This window comes from Ambystoma mexicanum, chromosome 2p, assembly GCF_040938575.1.
Source record: "Ambystoma mexicanum isolate Mex_15411 chromosome 2p, UKY_AmexF1_1, whole genome shotgun sequence".
Taxonomy (NCBI): domain Eukaryota; kingdom Metazoa; phylum Chordata; class Amphibia; order Caudata; family Ambystomatidae; genus Ambystoma; species Ambystoma mexicanum.
The window spans coordinates 312514843-312533740 of NC_090923.1; the positions used below are offsets into that span (position 1 = coordinate 312514843).

Consider the following 18898-nt stretch of genomic DNA (forward strand, 5'->3'; position numbering starts at 1 on the left):
GAGAATGCTTTATATGGTACAAGGAAATGCAAGGTGGAAAAGAAGCAACACAGGAATAAACTTGATATGATTTCAGCAAAACATAATATAATCACTTTTCCCCTTTTGGTAATTCACCCCCCCTCTATGCAATGTAAGGAGGTGGAAGTAACACACACAGTCTTCAGGAATACAATCACAGTAGAATCCGAATTCAGTTCCCCCCCTAGCAAGCTTAGATCACAAGGATGATTTTAAACACAGGCAAAGTACTTTAAATGTGGTAAGCAAAGAGGGGAAAAATAGGCTAAAAATGATTTTAATTCCCTCTAGAGGTTCAGGGTGGGTGATAGCTACTTTAAGTTAGTTCAGGATCACTTTAGCAATGCTCTATGAATGATTGTCAGGTTGCAAACGAATTTCAGCAAAGGAAAGCAAGGAGCTGCTATTTTGACACGTTAATAAATTTGAGCCAAATTGCAAATCGCGGCAATTTAGTCGTGTGCGTCGAGCGCAATTACATAAGGAGTAGCACAAAACAGTTCAGGAGATACGGACGATTTTGTGGAGGTAGATTTTCAGAAATGAAATTTTATAGTTTCAGAATGACAGATGACAGTTTTGCAGCTTTAAAGAGACAGAAGGACACACAATGCTATGGTGTAGTTCTAGATAGGTTAAAATAGTTTGAATTAGATTATTTTAAACTAAGAGATTGGTTTTGCACAGTTCTGGCTGAGTACTCACACTATATTTTGGACAGGAATGCGACTTCGTTACGGATCGGGTCAGGATTGGCTGCGGTTCTCTCGCCACTGGGTACTGGTTCTGCGCACAGCGATCTGGGTCAGCTCTCAGTGATTTGGTCTGGGTCTGGTCTCTCTGGATAATTCTGCCTTCTGGAGATTGATGGATATGAAGTCAAGAGTCTCCCGGCAAAGCGTCCCGCAAGAAAGTGGAAAGTGAATGTCCCTACCTGTCCTGCACAGTCTCCTTTTATGTGTTTAGAAAATGGGTGGGTCGGCTCATTCTGCATGCCCAACCCTCTCAACTTATCATTGGCCCAGTTCTCCTCTCTCCCTTAATTGAGGGAACTGATTTGTGAGTCAGAGTGATGAGGTAGGTTTATGGTCAGAGGATCCTCCCCTTGTCAAATTGCACACAAATCTATTTCTGATCCAAATACATATTTCCCAGATACACAAGTGGTTGACATTACATGTACATATTACAGATTACTTATGGTACATTCTGTTCCAACTCTGATGGTCTGACCAGCCATCCTTAGCGGGACCCATTAAGGGACCATGGAGCTAATAACGGGCCCGCTATTTGCGGGCCCGTTACTAGCTCCTTCCCTATTCCCATTGAGCCCTATGGGGGCTCAAATGGGAATGGGGAATAGTATTCAGAATGGGAACCTACCGGGTCCTCCAAGGTCGGAATGACCCTGTAAGTCCCCATTCTGTCTACCCGGACCTGGGTTTGGAAGCAGCCATGGTGCTAATAGCACCATGGCTGCCTCCAAACTCGTAATGACCCGCATAGTCTTATTTCACACAGCATGCTGCATTATGCATCCTTCTCATCACCCCATCCCCATTTCTTAAGGGGTAAAGGCCCCTGCTAATGGTCCCCCTCCCTCCCATCACTGGCGTAACATGGGCCCCTGCAGCAGCCGCGGTGCGGGGGGCCCCGCCAGCACATGTTCTCTTTTTTTTTCCTTTTTGAATTCCCTCTGCATTTATAAAGAAATGATTTCTGTAACAGAAATAATTTCTTTATGGAGTCAGTGACTTCAAAAGAAATGGTGGGCTTCATTACAGGTTTGGAGGAAACCGTGCCATTGCTACCAGCAGGTTGCCGCCAGATCCATAATGATTTACCGGCGCCCGACTTCCCGGTAACACCGGGGGATTACAACCCCGGCGGTCTGGGAAGTCAGGCGCTGGCAAATGGTAAGTCCCCATTTCCATAAAGTCCTATCAGACTCTATGGGAATGGGGACCATAGAGGCACCGGCATTATTAATAACGGTGCTGGTGCTTCCGTGACAACTATGCGGGTGGGTGCTGTTCTGCCCGGCAGGTCTGACCTGCTGGGCAGGACGGCAACCGCCCACAGAGCTTTAATATGCCGGCCCTGAAACAACAGTGCCGGTGAGCTTACCAGCACCGTTGTTTACAGTCCGGCATAGTTGTAATGGGGCCCAATTTCTTTTTTAAGTATTAGGGCTCCCCTCAGCCCCATGATGTGTGCGTGTGTGAGTGTATGTTGAAAGGGTTCACACTTAAATGTATAGGTGGCTGCCTGTGCGAGTGTATGGTGAAAGGGTGCACACTTAAATGTATAGGTGGCTGCCTGTGTGAGTGTATGGTGAAAGGGTGCACAATTAAATGTATGGGTGGGTGCCTAGGCGTGTGTGCCTGTATGGTGAAAGGGTGCACACGTACTTTTATGGGTGGCTGCCTGGGTGTGCCTGTATGGTGAAAGGGTGCACACTTAAATGTATAGGTGGCTGCCTGTGCGAGTGTATGGTGAAAGGGTGCACACTTAAATGTATAGGTGGCTGCCTGTGTGAGTGTATGGTGAAAGGGTGCACACTTAAATGTATGGGTGGGTGCCTGGGCGTGTGTGCCTGTATGGTGAAAGGGTGCACACGTACTTTTATGGGTGGCTGCCTGGGTGTGCCTGTATGGTGAAAGGGTGCACACTTAAATGTATGGATGGCTGCCTGGGTGTGCCAGTATGGTGAAAGAATGCACACTTAAATGTATGGATGGCTGGGTGTGCGTGTGTGTATATTGTGAATGGTGTGTGTGCTTGCGTTCAGGGGCGCAACAAAACCTACATTTCGGGGGGCTAACCCTTCAAATGTTGGGAGGGGTGCCAACTTCATGGGCGGTGGGGGAGGGGCAAACCTATTTGTTTGGGTCATCTAATGTCTTTATGCATTTTTATGAGACTATTCTAGTGCAGCTTCAATGTTACAAGCAGTTAACTCTCTCCTTTAAGGTTTAAAGCACCCACTTATGGACTGCTGCGAGAATGAGTGGTCTCCTGTTCCCTCTCTACCCTTCCAATCACTCCCCTGGCATGCAAGTATTAAACCCACATCACAATTTCAATTCCCTAAAAAATTTGGCATTTGAATGCAGGTAGTACCAGTGAATTGCTTTATGTTAGTAATTGGTGGGTTCTTGTTAACAGAAAAAGCCAGGTGCCGTTTAACATTTGTGTCCTTTTCTGTCTGGCAACTGCTCTGAAGGTCAGCCAGGTCTGGTCAACATAGCCCAACATTTCAGGGGGGGGGTAGTGCTGAATCCCAGTCAACTCAATGGTGTTGCACCAATACTTGTGCTTAATGCCGTAATCTTCATTACTCCTAGCCCTATTCTTCCTCGTCCCAGTGTGTATGAGACAGTACTTGTGTATAAGGCACTCTGCCTCATACACAAGTACTGGGATGAGGTAGAGGTACATGGAAGTAATGCTTGATTTAGCTACATGTAATCTTCATTACTCCTAGTCCCACTCTTCCTCATCCCAGTACATACCTATGAGGCAAGGAGCCTCAACCGTAAGCTCTGGGGCAAGGAAGAGGGACATGGAGGTAATTCTGGGCCAAGGAGCTGATTTTGGAGGTTGTGGTGGGAGGGAGAGCGCATGTGTGGGGGGGGGCAGGATTATAGGACAAATTATAATGGCTGTCCATGTCCAGGCTAAGCAGGCACGATATGTGGTATTAGTGGCTAGAGAGGCATTTTGGTGCAGCCAGTCTAGTCATTCCTCAGTTTGGTATGACTTTTTTTAATGGGGCATTTATGATAAAGCCGTCCTGCTAAGTAAATTACCTGGCTAGACTGCCATTTGGGTGCTGCCAGTCAGCCGTTTCTTACTGCAGCATTGTATATTTTTCTGGGCAAATGATATGATAGAAGTCATTTATAACGCACCTGCACACAAGTGTTTCTAGGCGCGACATGGAAGATAGACGGAGGACAAGACAAACGATCTTACTAGGCCTTGTGTCATTCAAATCGTGCATGTGCGATAACGAGAAGGGCAAGGGGAAAGGGATGGGGCAAGTGCAAGGGAGAGGGGAGGGGAAAAACAGAGCAACAATGCTCTGAGGAAGTGCTGTCAGGGCAGCACAGCTATGGGTAGTGCAAGGAGAACAAGGGACTGTAGGGTTTAAGTTACAGCCCCTAAGTTCATGGTAGGACCAGAGGCAGTGCAAGGGTGACTGATCAAGAAAGAGTCTCGACTCAGTGAGACTCTGAGGGTAGCCAAGCAGCCAGTCGGTACAACAGACAGGTAGGTCAGGTAGGCCAGCAGGGGAGGGAGAGAGAGAAAGCAGAGGAGAAGAGGAAAGTTTTGAGCTGCTTCCCGAACTTCAGGTGGTCTGCTAAAGCTTGAGAGGGGCAGGGAGGCTATTACAGAGGGAGGCACCTGTAGAGGAGAGAGATCTACCCCCCACTCTCTTCCTGGAGAAGCGTCTAACCTTTAGAGAGTTGTAGGTAGCTGAACAAAGGGCTTGAGAAGGAAGATATTTTGGAAGAGAGCGTTGGATGTACTGCGGGCCCCGGGCCCAGAAAGCCTTGTGGACAATGCAAAGGGTCTTGAACTTGATACTTGCAGCAACTGGGAGCCAGTGGAGAGATGTCAGGGCTGGAGAGATACGATCCCTGTGCTTGAGGCCAAGGATAAGTCTTGCAGTCCTTTTCTGGATTAGTTGCAGGGGCTGGATAGTAGAGAAAGGCAGCTTGAGAAAGCGGCTGTTGCAGTAGTCCAGCCTAGAGAGAACCAGGGCTCTGCAGACAGTGAGCTTCTGGGGGAAAGTGAGAAAGGGAAGAGTCCCTTTGAGGAGGACCAGCTGGTAGTGGGACTTCTTAGCAACGTCTGAGATGTGAGGAGAGAAAGAGAGTGGAGTCAAAGAGGACAGCAGTGTTGTTTGCCTCACAGGAAGGCAAAGGAAGAGGGCCCAAGGCGGGCGGCCAGAGTGAGAGAGAGGGAAAGCAGGTGCTGGAGTCCAAATGAGAAGGATCTCCATCTTACTGACATTAAGGCAGAGATAGTGGGAGGCACACCAATCCTGAATCACGGAGAGACAGTCGGGAATGAGCGAGAGATGAGAGGAGTCTGAGGGGAGCCTGAAGGAAAGCGGAGTGTCATCCGCATAACACTGAAAGTTAGAGGAGAATGTAGAGATCAGGTGGATCAAAGGGGCCACTTAGAGGTTGAAAATCCAGAGTGAGAGGATGGAGCAGGGAGAAAGGGACCAGGTTGGACCTGGGAGGGGCAGTCCAAGAGGAAGGAGGTCAGCCACTCAAGGGCCTGATCCGTGATGCCCAGGTTCTCATGGAGTCGATTGATCAGGATGGCATGGTTGACCGTGTCGAAAGCACAGGAAAAATAAAGGAGGATGAGGACAGAAGGAATGCTTGAATCAAGGTTAGAGAGCAGAACTTCACAGGTGTTCAGGACAACAGTTTCCGTGTCTCTGGCACTGAAGCCAGACTGATGGACATGAAGACAACCAACAGATTCCGTGTGGAGAGTAAGCTGGGAGATGGCCAGCTTTTTCAACAGTTTGCCCAGGAAAGGGGTGATGGAGATTGGGCGATAGTTTTCCGGGCAGGCAGGATCGGCAGAAAGCTTCTTGAGGAGTGGGTGCATAATGGAGTGCTTAATGGGAGAGGGGAAAGAGTGATTACAAAAATCGGTCAAGGCTGGAGCGAGGGTGTCAATATGGTTCTTGATGGTTCTGGTGTTGCAGGAGAGCACCTGTTTGGATGACACTTTCATAGATCGGACTTGTCTAGAAACCTTGTCAGGTGTTGTCAGAGAGAAAGAGGAGAAAGGAGGAAGAGAGGTAGAGATGGCCAAAGGGGGGCCGAGAGAGGAAGAGGGAGAAGAAGAGGAGATGGAGGACAGGATGTCCTGATTTTTAGCGTAGAAGTGAGATGACAGAGCCATACAGTGGCCCTAGGAGGGTACAGGAGATGTAAAGACCTCAACAGGATTGACCAGTTCTTTTCAGACTTTAAAGAGTTTGGCCGTGTTGTTAGAGGCCCCAGAGACACAGGCTTGAATGTGTGTTCTATTCTTGATGAGTGTTATTGCTTCGACTGCCATTTTGGTGCAACCAATCTAGATATGTCTAAATGTGGCCTGACAAGCTTTACTATATTGTTATTACATGTCGACACTGGTCTACCTTGTGCAGCCAGTTGGACATGTTTTCATTGTGGCATGGCATTTTTAATAGCAAAGCTTTAATGTTCCTGTGCTCTGTTGGTGACTTGCATCTATTGGATTGGTGTTACCCTACAAAACAACTGCAAACCCTCTGGCTTTTTAGCCACTTTTTCTCAGCCAGTGTGCTGTATGTTATTAAAACACATACGTATATCTTTCTCCTAGTGCAGTGTGCGGCATATCCGTTCAGCAGCACGTTTGTGCGTATTGCGCAAGTGTGATAATCTAGGCTTGCCCAGAGTGTGGCGCGACCCTTGATTTGTTGCTGAATTGGGGGGCCCCCTCAGCATGGCTCGCAGGGGGGGCCCCCACATCTTGTGTTAGGCCACTGCCTCCCATCAGTGAGTTATTGCTTCCATTGTAATGTTCTGTTGACAGAGAGTAACAGAAACTGCTGGAGTGGGTGGAGCCTCCAGTGATTCCTTATGGGAATTCAGGACGACCATAGACGTGCTAAGCACTGAAGGCAGTGCTGCAGCTCGCATAATCTGTCACATTCCTTCTTGCCATTTGAAAGAGATGCAGCCTTTCGGAGGGTGCTGTGCTGTGGCCCATGACGCACCTCCTTTCTGATCTTTCGGGCCACAGCGAGATTCAGGTACTCGCAGCTCACTATGTACTTTAGAAGAGCTTCAAACGTCTTCTTTTAACTTCTGCTCTCTGGCCCTGACGGGTTTCTTTTCCGGTAGTTCGATTTGGTTGCGTGCCCACTGTAAACGTACAGCTGTATTGATTGATTGATTTACTCCGTCGCTGTTTCGTCCATCTCGCACTAACCCACGGTGCTTCTGTACAAGGGAACTGAATAAACAAACACACGTTAGCTCTGCCGGAACAGCATGTCTAGGCGGCGTAGCTCGACTCGAAAGGGCTCTGCTGCTAGCTCTGCATGGGGGCTGCACGCCTACTGGATAGCCATGGTTGAACCTACGCTAACATTTCGGGGGCCTAACAATTCAAATGTCAGGAGCGGGGCTAACTTTAGAGGCTACTTACTTGTGTGGGGGCATTTAACGTCTTTACACATTCTAATGAGACTATTCTCGTGCAGCTTCAATGAGCATTTAACGCGCTCCTTCACTTCTGAAACCACACAGTTAAGAACTGCTTTCAGAATGAGATGCCCCTCCCCCATCGCTCCAATCACTTCTTTGACATACAGGTGCTACCCTGCATCACGATTCCAATTGCCTAAAAATGTATGTGTATGAATGCAGGTGCCAACAACGGCTTTACATTAGTAATTGCTGGGCCTTTGTTAACAGCACAGTTTAGGCACCATTGTCCTGCCCAGCCACGGCTCTGTAGGTCATCGAGGTTAGGTCAACTTTGACCGAGATTTTGTTGGGGGTGAGACTAAAGGCCGATATGCACAATGGCTGTTGCGCCACTGTCGATAGTATATCATGTACAATGTATATAGGAACCTATCTTAAGTGAAAACACCCTTGTGTTATATCTGATAAGGTTGATTACAGATGATGATACAGTGATTATTCGATTACTTGGGAATAGTGGCGAATGAAACATAACGCTAAGAAAATGTGATGATATATCACCATCTAGTGGATGTAACTGAATGTGACAATGAGTTAGTTGGCTGGCTGGGTAGGTGTGTATTATTGTTGGCAATTTGGGTATGATGTATAGAGTGCACTTAACTTATTAAGAAATATAATGGACAGTTCAAAGAGGAAGCACACAATGGAAAAGGGGGGTCATTATATCTGGTACTTTGTGAGTAATAAGGAGACGACGTGTAATGGAGAGATGTCTCAAGAATGCATGTACAATATTTGTTAAAATGTGTGGGTAAATAATGAATCATAAAGGTATTGATTGATTGCGAGATTATGCAATTTGGCTATGGGTGTGTTTCAGTCTCCATCTACACCCTCGCCCACTTTTTTTGTTAATTGTGCCTTACTGTGACTTCTTTACCTAGTTTCTGTAAATATTACCTACATACCTACATATCGTGCTATGCTTTGAATAATCATAGTTGTAACCGATATACAAAAGGTAACTGCCGCGGTTAAAATAAAGTTGCAAAAATATGTATTTATGCAGTAAACTTATGTTCAAGTAGATTGTGTTATTCTTGCATTCAAATACATTGCTTTAATGCTGTTGGATAATTGGGTGAAAGCCGGCTTTAAAAGGGTTGGGTAAATTGTTATATTTTTCTTATAATGTGACATTGAGTATCCCTTAACAAAGCTACAGAGTGGTAAAACCTGGGCCAATATTGTCCGTCATCCACATTGCAGTGAAAGTATAATGGAACATCGACTGAAGCACATTGTGTGAAGGTCAAGCACAGTGAATAAAGCAAATTGTTTGCTTTATTTACAATAACTGACCATGAGATAGCTCCCATTAGAGCTGTGGCATTCAAACGTTTTAATGAGGAGCTAGAGTAAAAATATTGTTGCTACCCCCTCTTCCCCCCCCAGATGCCATATCTGCTATATTTTCTATTATAAGCAGTCACTGTAATCCCTTTTTTAAAAGTCTCACGCCATCCCTGGGCATCCTTCAGGCCCCCACCGGGGGACATTTGCACAGTTTGAAGACCACTGCATTAGAGTATGTTTTCTTCTGCTTAACAATCAAAGTTTGGAATCCAGCCTGTAACGGTTTATTGAGGAGCCACACTCCACACAGGAGTTCCTTCCCTCCCTACTCGGGGTTATGCAACAAACTGAACTAACAAGGAGCCAAGAACCAGGACATAGTATGGGAAATAAATTGGTATTTATTTAACTTAAAAGTAATAGAAATTCGCAAGAAAATGTCAAACACCACTTTATCCATGGCACAACACAATCAACTTCTCTCACCATAAATAAATCACAAAAGTGAGTTGAAAATAACACAATCCCAATTCTTCACTTTCTACTAATTTCAATTAAAGAAATAATTAAACTTATAAATAACCAACACTATAAATGTAGTGTTGTGCTATTTTGATTTTCCTGAAGGCTTAAAAGGCTAGAAGTAGGATTGCAAGATTGGTACAAATACATATGGCATTTATGATTTCGGCCAAACCTTTGGTTTTGGTTGTGATTTACTGGCTTGTTTTTCAGATCCCCTGGTCTGCGCTTAGCAACCTCTGGGTATTAAGTGCGTTATAAATAACCAATTCGAATTACTGACAGGCCTGTGTTGGGGAAGCTGGATAAAAAGTTTGGACTGATTGACGAACAAAGACACCCATCTTCCTTAAAGAAGTAGGGGTCAACAGGACAAAAATAATGACTCAAATAAATTATAGGCTATAGTTTTCAGTGCACACTGGGAAGTGAGCTTTGTTAATTTTGAATTTTGAATTTTAACAACATTCATGGTAATTTTCACCAGCTTTGTCCCTTCCTCCTAGTGCAGTCCCCCTTATATAGCAGTGAAGACACCACCAATTTTCCAATCTTGGGGAAGAACCCTGCCAGAGTTCTCGCAACTAGGATTGGACAGTAACCCTTCTCTCTCCTCCCAAATCCAGCATGCCAGTCAGGATTGGTTTAGAGGTCTGAAGCAGCATATGGCAAATCTCCATTTGTTATCGCCAATTGTTCTCCTTTCAAATTTTTGTCAAAACTAGTTATGTCTCAAAATCTTTGTGATTTACTAGTAACTGTCATAATGCATACATTTTCCTTTTCAGCTAATCGTGGGACATTTAATCAAACAGCCGGGACCTCACGATGTTGCATGAGTGTCTGGCGATTTCCAGCCATTTTCACACAAAGTATATAGAATATGTAATTTATTACCCATATAGCCCTTTTAAATTAATTGTGAATCTTCCTTTATCATAATGCACCACACCCCTGCACTGTGAAAATATTGAATACCCATTACAGTATCTGTTTTGTGCATAACATGTGAGATATATATATCATTGCAAACTCTGATTTTATTTTTTGGTGTTGTCTATATAGATACGCAGTTGGTGTACTAACCCATGGTTCAAACACTCTTTTCCTGCCCAGTATGTTTTATATCATTGTTTTCACGACGTCAACCAACCATTTGGTAGTCTACGTCTGTTTGTTGTTTTCCACGTGAATCATGTTATTGACTAATTTATTTAGATACAAAAACAAGTGAATCATTAATCATGTATGAATAAACCCTCTGGTACATGTGCTGATGGATTTTTAGACTCCAGTCATCAATAGGTGTAACACGTAGTAGTAAATGTGTAAAACTGAGGGGTAACTGGTCTCCTTGTGTGTGTAGTCTGATGTGTTCCTCCCCCTCATGTGACTGGTGCCCTGTTAACAAAAAAGTGGGAAGTACCCATATGTATTGCATCCCACGATGTCGAGCCTGCGATCGGGTTGAGACGAGTCGTCCACTTCAATTAGTAGAACCGGCGTCTGGATGGTGTGAAATAAAGCAAGTTGTCTGAATTATGTGCCAAAAGCGGCACTCCAGATCCTGTGGTTGCTCAGAGGTAACCTGCGTGGTTGATCTGGTTCATTGATGTCTCGAGGCTGCAAACCAGTTGCTTAGTTCCAGCTGCTTTTGTGTTTTTGGATTGCACATAAGCCCAATCTAGGGTTTCCAGGACAAGGTGTGTCGTTCAGTTCTGCACTTGATGATGAAGGCAACAGACAGACAGACAGGCAGGCAGGCACTGGTTGGTTGTATAAATCCGGACACAGGCTATGGCAAAGACAGCAGGCTGAGGGATCACTGAGCGAGGTGATGCAGGGGCTGCAGAGTCAAGTTGTGGTGACTAGTTTTTTAAAAACTTTTAAACCTGTACTTTATCTATGCAAGGAAATGGTTTATTGGCTCCTTACTCCCTGATTGGCTGTTAATCAAGTCGAGTGAGCCTGACAGCAGCATGTGTGACATGATGGAAACACCCGCCTGAGAAAAGCTGCCTTTACACGGATTGCACTGTCCATGTTTCCCCTTCAAAAAGTAGTGCATAAACCCATGAAGGCCCTAATGAGCCATCATTTGTAATTTTGTGCACTACATTCCAATTGGAAGGACTGGACTTTGGAGTTACATAAGCCTGACAGGGCTGGCTGCGTTCAAGTTAAAAAAGCATGGTATTGTTTGTTAGTTTGTTTTAATTTCTGATGGGATTGAGCGAATGGTAAACTTCATGTGAGTTACCAGTCGCTCACAATCAACCTTTTGGGGACCCTGGCAGTAGAGCATGGTTGTTCAACTCCAGACCTCTAGAGCTGGAAACATGTTGGATTTTCAGGATACCCTTCATAATATTCATAAGATAAATTTCTCATTAATATTAATGAGGGATGTTCTGAAACCCCTCTGGATTCCATCCCTCAAGCCCTGGAGTTGGACAACCCTACTCTAGAGGGTGCCTGGCAGGTACATGTCTTACTGCTTGGTGTTCTATTCATGGATGTAATTCTGGAGAAGAATAGATACTTAACTCTAACATTTAGTTCTCCTGCATTGCTATCTTTCAGAGATTCACATGCGACTCACCCACCTCCCCATTGAAGCTCCACTGGCTGCAGTGGGCAACGACTTCAGTATCACGACTAAGGGTTTGAATCCTAAAATAGCTTCTCTGGGTGGAGCTAAAGCCTAAAGCCTAGGACTAAAAGGAATCTATATGAGATGGAGAGGCTGCATATTAAAGTCTCTCTGTGGATGCAATATATTGCTGTAATTTATTTTCTGTTGCATACCTGGGCATTGCCAGTGTGACGACTAAGAATATCCAAGCATGTCAAAGTTATCATGCTGGAGAACTACCGTTACAGGTAAGTAACTAATTCTTTCTTACCATTACTTTGCCTTTGTACAGTGCCATTAAAAAACGGTAAAACAGGATGTAAAGCAAAATGTTTTCAAATGACATGTTCAGTGCTATACTATCCTGCATACTCTGTTGTAATATTCATGAATTCAAGTGGGAGGTATTCAAGTGAGCATATGCAGTCATGATTGTTTTTTCTTTTATTAAACTTGACTCTTCTGTTAGTTAAACATCCTTTTATATTTGTTCTCAGATTGTTTAGTGTAGCGTTAGAACAATTAACCAAAGAGCCAGAAGCAGAAACCCATCACTCAACTGGCAAATCTGGTGGTTTTGATGTCAAAGCCCTACGAGCCTTCCGTGTTTTACGACCTCTTCGGCTAGTGTCAGGAGTGCCCAGTAAGTGTTTTAAAACAATTATTTTAGCAAAATATTAAATGCATTATTTTATTAATCATATTTATACCTGCATTGTGTTTGGTGTGACTCAATATTTGCTGTATAGTTGTTTTTTAGGGTTAAGGAAATTAACTTTACATGTTATTTATCTTGAATTCTTTTCTGCAAACATGAGATCCTTTTTTACAGATGAATAATGGCCTATAATTATTCAATCATCCCCTAGGAAAACCAAGTTATTTTACTCATAGTCTGTTATTTTCTTCTGCAACCCTTATCTCTTTCATCACTGACTGAAAGAGATTACTCTTAAATAAGTGTTCTGTTGCTATGAGTAGCACCATAGAAGCCCAGTCTTCCCCCACATCAATGTTTCTGGAATCATCTAGAACAACAGTGATGATTGGCTTTGATTTGAAGGATGGCATGCAGTAGTAAACAATCACTTTGAATCTTTGAATCATGGGCGATCATTTTATGGGGTGTATTAGCTTTAATGTACATAGGGACAATTTCACTTGTCTCTTCTTGCAAGAAGCCTCACTGGTACCTCTATTGCAAAGGAAGGAGCAGTTAGTGTTTCGATCTAGGGGTGTTGATGAGTCTGGAAAAGATGCAGGGCTACGTTAATGTTGGGTCTGTCGGGACTTAGGGCTAGCTTTCCTTTTGGTTGTAGCCCTGAGCTTCTATCTGTGGCTACAACCAAAAGACCAAGGCTATAGCCCCCTCAGCCGTTCCCTAGCAATGCCCCTGGAGGATGCGCTCATGACCTTGGGTCATTTCTGTAAATAATATTTCCTCATAGATAAATGGCAAAATCTCCCTGGTGTTCAAGTTAATAATTTGCTAAAGAGAGTGAGAGACGCACAAAACACTAGCACACAATGTCCTCACTCTCAGAAGAGACTGAATGTGTGCTTATGATCTGAGGAACACACATTTCCAAGTTATAAACGCATCGATTGACAGACCATCCCTGTGATTTTCCGTTTTTTGCCCAGCACCACCTTTTGTATACCCACCCACCTTTCTAATGGGCTCCTGGCCACGCATGCTTATTGCATGCTTATTTCAAATTCTCAGACTTTCAAATAGGACCTTGAGCAGTATGTTTTACTGATGATTATACATTCCAGGAGTGCTTAGAGGTTCATAGCGCTGGAGACGGGAAGTATCTCTTTTGTAAACCCCCGGGGATCTGATTCTCCCTGAAAGACCTACAAAGTTTAATCTTAGTGTAGAAGACTATTATTTTTAACGGACTTCATTGAAGCAGAGACGACCTTCAAAGTACTGCAACAAGTACCATTATTTATCTTTGTCTATGTCAATTTCAGTAATGTCTTAAACACGAAGTCTGACATTCTAACAATTTGTGGTTATGAATTTGTGCACATTTCCGTAGGGTTATTTCACACTGATATAACACGGCCAGTTGATACAAATTTTGAAGTGATTCCAATCCAAAGGCAAAGATATGAAACACAGTACTATGCGGACAGATGTATGCAGTATTAAATGGTCCTGCAAAAATCAAGATCATTTATGTGGCATTGCTGTAGCATGACCTTAGGGCACTTGCTGAAGCCAGAACATCTCCTTTAAAGGGGTTTATCTCTGTAATCTGAGATTAGTAATTTCCTCCTACATCATCTCCTTTTTCTTGCTGTATCATATATCTTTTACAAATCTGTTACTGCATGACTTAGTGAAATGTCCAAGTTATCATAACATCTGTCTTCTATCGTCACTTAACACGAAAGGTTGAGGCTTTTATTCACTCTTAAAAATATGTGAATGGCCAAAACATGGCTTCCCTTGTTGTACCAGTCTTCCCTCTTTGACCTCATAGACAGAAGCTAATTAGTATAATTAACTTGATAAATCTGTATTAAGCTATTTTCTATGACAACAGTGTTGTATTACAAAGGGAATTACCAAGCAATCATACCTCCTTTCTGTGGTTCAACTGCTGGCTGATGCCATGCTGCATTATGAACTCGTGGGTCGTGAGCAAAAAGCAGCACCGAGAACCACATTGGTTTCCAAGACTTTGCTTGAGTGACCCCCACATCCTCACTTAGTGGCTTCATGCATCTGTCCCCTAGTCCAGTCAGTTCCATCAGCCACCCGACTGCTCTGCCTGGCCTTAACATCTGCCCAGCTGATCAAGAAGCCCTTCTCAACGGGCTGTTCTACTTTCGCATTTCCTGACAGGTTTATTGACCTGCAAATGATGTCCTGAATTCACTTTGCAATAAAAATCAGAAACAACCTCTTTAGATTACCCAAATTAGGTCAATTATATTCTCAAAAAGAATTCTGTTACCAAATGTGTAACTAGAAGACAACACCACTATCCCAAAAGGTGTACAATACAAATTATGCCTACAGACAATGCCCAGGCCCTGCCACTCAGTTGCTCCGCCCACCACCTATTTAATCAGTCCTCCTTAGATGTCCTCATCGCCGGCGTCCTCAGCAAAGGATGTGCTTAGACAAGGACCTCACCTATTTGTGCCTGTTTGTGCCTGATGGGGCCAAAGGCCTGACCGTCTATCCTGCATTTTGCCCATAATCTAATCGTTATTACTGCTACTCACTAAAATACATCACCATGTGTCTCCTGCCTCCAGAGCCAACACCCACTCTCACCAGGGTTTGAATGGTCAAGTGCCCTGGGCAGCCCCAGCAAGCTACCCTAGCAAACCTCATAAATATTTCCCTGGCCCCTATCCAATCCCGTGGACCACATGCACACTCCCTCTTGTGTTGATCAGTGCTCGCTCAGCAGTCGCTTAGGCTGCAGAGATCGCTGACCTCATCTCGCACAACACCCTTGCAGCCCTGTTCTGCAACAAAACATGGTTTACCCCATCCTATCCACATGTTTTCAATGTCCTCGTACCCCAATGCTACTGCATCCAACATGCTGACAGGCCAAATGGTGGAGTGGCAATCATCCACTGGAGCGATTGGACATCCCCTCTCCCAAAACAAGTTCATTTTGAATCACTCGCCTGCACGTTCCCTCTATCGGACTAGGAATCCATCAACTTCCACCTCATCTGCAGACCACTTCTCAGGACTGACTCTTTCATGGCAGAAATCTCCCAACTTACTGTCCTCTGCCAAATAAGTACATTCAAATAATGTCTTCCTCTGTGATTTTAACTACCCACAGTCTGACAAACACACTCGGAGCATGATATTTGCACTGACCGCTTCAATGGGTCTTAAGCAAATTGTGCAGTCCCACACGCACAACAAAGGCAACACCCTAGACTTACTCTTCACATCATCTCCCTGCATCACCTGTGCAGACCCTATCCCACTTGACTGGTCTGACCATACTGCTATCATATCAGTCATTCACTTGACTACAGATCACAAAGGTCAGGATAAACATCCTCTCACTCAACGCCATGCATTCAAAACATTCCCAGTCAATGAGCTAGAAAAAAACTTTGCGGACTTCCCCACCACAGGGAATGTCTCGGGCTTCCTGGAATTATTCTGCAACTTTGCTATGAAACTGGTGGACATTCATGCCCCCCTAAAATCCTACCAGACTAAGACCAAACCATCTGCCCCATGGTACACCCCCGAGCTAGCCTCTAACAAACGCTCATTCAAAGCCCTAGAGAAACATTGGCACAAAAACCATAACTCTGGAGACCTCACCAACCTCAAATCTCTGCACGCAAACCGTAGGATTCTGATTACCGAGGACAAAGCTGCTTAATACTTCACCACCATTGTGGCATCCTCTACAGGAGCAAAGCCCTATTTGAAGTATTAAAGCATTGTATTAAGCCCTCAGCTGACCCCGATGTACCAGCAACTCAGGAAAAATACGGCAGAATCAACACCTTTTTATTGAAAAAATACACAAAATCTGAGAGACCATCGAATCAACATTAGCTCCCCTGCTCTCCGGCATGCACACTGCCCCTCTGGACTGAATTCTCTCCTCTCTTTCCCCCGGATTCCCCAAAATGATTCCCTCCCTCAAACATACTTCTTACTCTAACGATATAATTCCGGCCTCCATCATTAAACAATTGACGCACATGGTGCTCAGGCTTCTCCTCTGCATTTTCAATGCCTCCCTCGCAGAAGGATCATTCCCGGACACCCTGAAGACTGGTCTCGTACGACCCCAGTTCCAGATGACCTGGCCAACTACAGGCCCATTACGAACCTCCCCTTTATTGGCAAAATCTTGGAAAAACTAGTTGCTGCCCAACTACTCCCCAGAATCAAACAACTCCACCTTCGAAATGATTATCAGTCAAGGATCCACTCCAAGTGTAGCATCGAGACAGCCACCATTCAGGTAGTGGATGATGCTCTCCAAATCATGGATAAGGGCCTCTCATGCCTCCTCGTCCTCATTGAACTGTCGGCTGCATTCGACATAGTCAGCCACTGCATCCTTCTCTCCCTCCTTGCTGACAGGATGGGAATCTCTGGCACTGTCCTGAATTGGTTTACCTCATACCTCTCAGACAGACACCAAGCTGTCTAGATGAACTTGTTGCTTTCTAACTGACCCCAGCTCTCCTGTGGAGTCCCCCAAGGATCTATCCTCTCACCAATCCTTTTTAACTTTTATATGGAGCCTCCACAAAGATTCCAATATAGCCCTCCACCAATACGCAGACGATTCTCAGTTGTACACGAGAGTTAATAGCGTGCAGGGCGTCATTCATCTCAGTGATTACCTAGCTATCATCCAGTCCTGGATATTGACTGCCTTCCTCAAGCTAAACCCATCCAAGACTGAATTGGTCCTAATCTGTCCGCCCTCTAAAAAATCCACTTGTCCACCAATGGCTCAATGATATGTGCCTAGAAATATGTGATCCACAACTCTGACTCAGCAAAATCCTTAGTCTTCACCATAGACAGCAATCTGCCCTTCCAGAAACACATATCCAAGAAGGCCCCAAATAGCCTAGCTCAGAATCTCTAACCTTCGAAAAATCATACCCTTCATTCGGCTGCAGGATTTCCAGACGGTAGTGCAGGTCCTTGTGGTCTCGCAAATCGATGGAGGAAATGCTCTCCAGACAGGCCTCCTAGCTGCTCACATGGCTCCCCTAAAAGCAGTCCACCACGCTGCAGCACGTCTTTTTACAGAAGCACAAAAATGTGACAGAATTACTTCCATCCTACGCAAACTACATTGGCTTCCACTCCAAGCCAGGATACTGTTCAAGACCGCATGTATTGTGTACAAAGCAGTCACGAGTAGTACACCAGCGTATGTGGCGTCTAAGTTCCACATACCTGGTGGCACACGCTCGTCGCACAGCGATTCGACCAACCGGCTTGAATCACAACTTGTCCGCAAAGAGAGAACCTTCAAACAATCCTTCTCTTGTCATGCACCCACCCTCTGGAACCCGATCCTGGTGTTGGCTCGGAATGCCCCCACAATTCTCCAATTTTGCAAATCTCTCAAAACCTGGTTCTTTCAACAGCACCTGACCATGGATTAATTCCAATGGACACACATAAAATGCACAGACCACACAGTATTGCGCTACTGTTAAAAGATGCCAGCCCAAATGTTGGATACCCACACTCTGTACATTGATCCGCTGCTCTCGAGCAGGTCCGCGCTTTAAACAATAAAATAAATTGAAAATAATGCATATCTTTTCTACAGACCTTACCATAGTCTACTGAGTTGGTCATGTAGATCTGTCTGCCTCCAATATACAAAACAAAAAATAGTGAAAACTATATTTTCCCATTCTTAGCTATCTCTATATTCAATAGCATTACAAAGGTACTCCACTAAAACAAGAGGCATCATCCCGCTCTAATTGCTGTGCCCCTTAACAACTAACTGTGCAACATAATTTCCCCAACACCAATAATCCACAAACTTTAATTTCATATCACTAAGTCTATCCACATAAAGCTATAAAGGGCAATACTAACAAAAAATAGGGGAGGCCCAAAAAATGTGGTACAGCTATGGCAGAGGTCTAACACATATATTACTCAAAGTTCCAAAAGCTGTGAGTCCAATGGTTTATACTTTAACAAGGATTGAATCCTAATTTTTTTTAAGTGAGGTATCCTATGCATTGGATATCCTCGCACAATCTACCCTGTAATTGAGAGTGTAAAGAACAAAAAAGTTTTTGGGAAAAAGGGGAAAAATAGAGTCTTTTTTGAGGAAATTCTTCAATGTTCTGAAATTTAATTAGTGAAAAAATTGAAATGAAGTAGATACGAAAATAATGGAACGTAACACACAATTGTGCTAATCAACAGCAAAGTATGAATACTTAATAAACACAAGAAACATAGCGCACAGAACAATGATACACAATGAATTTGAAAATTATATTGGCAAAGCTTTTAGTACAATTTCTGGTCTGCCAATTTGTCAAATGCCTAACAACAAAAAGTCAATCAATGCAAGAAATATTTTAGCAAAAGTGTCTTTCAATGTCAAGTCTGCAGTACAACAGGTTACAC

At 44.2% G+C, this 18898-nt stretch overlaps 1 protein-coding gene across 5 annotated transcripts in view; it reads left to right on the forward strand.

The window, feature by feature from the left end:
* The window catches only part of CACNA1D (calcium voltage-gated channel subunit alpha1 D), a 2225258-nt gene that overhangs the window by 698536 nt on the left and 1507824 nt on the right, over positions 1–18898 (forward strand). For all 5 annotated transcript variants that reach the window (XM_069643624.1, XM_069643621.1, XM_069643623.1 and 2 more), the window contains exon 5: positions 12252–12397. In XM_069643624.1, coding sequence (XP_069499725.1) covers positions 12252–12397 — 146 coding nt within the window. The remainder of the gene's footprint in view (positions 1–12251; positions 12398–18898) is intronic.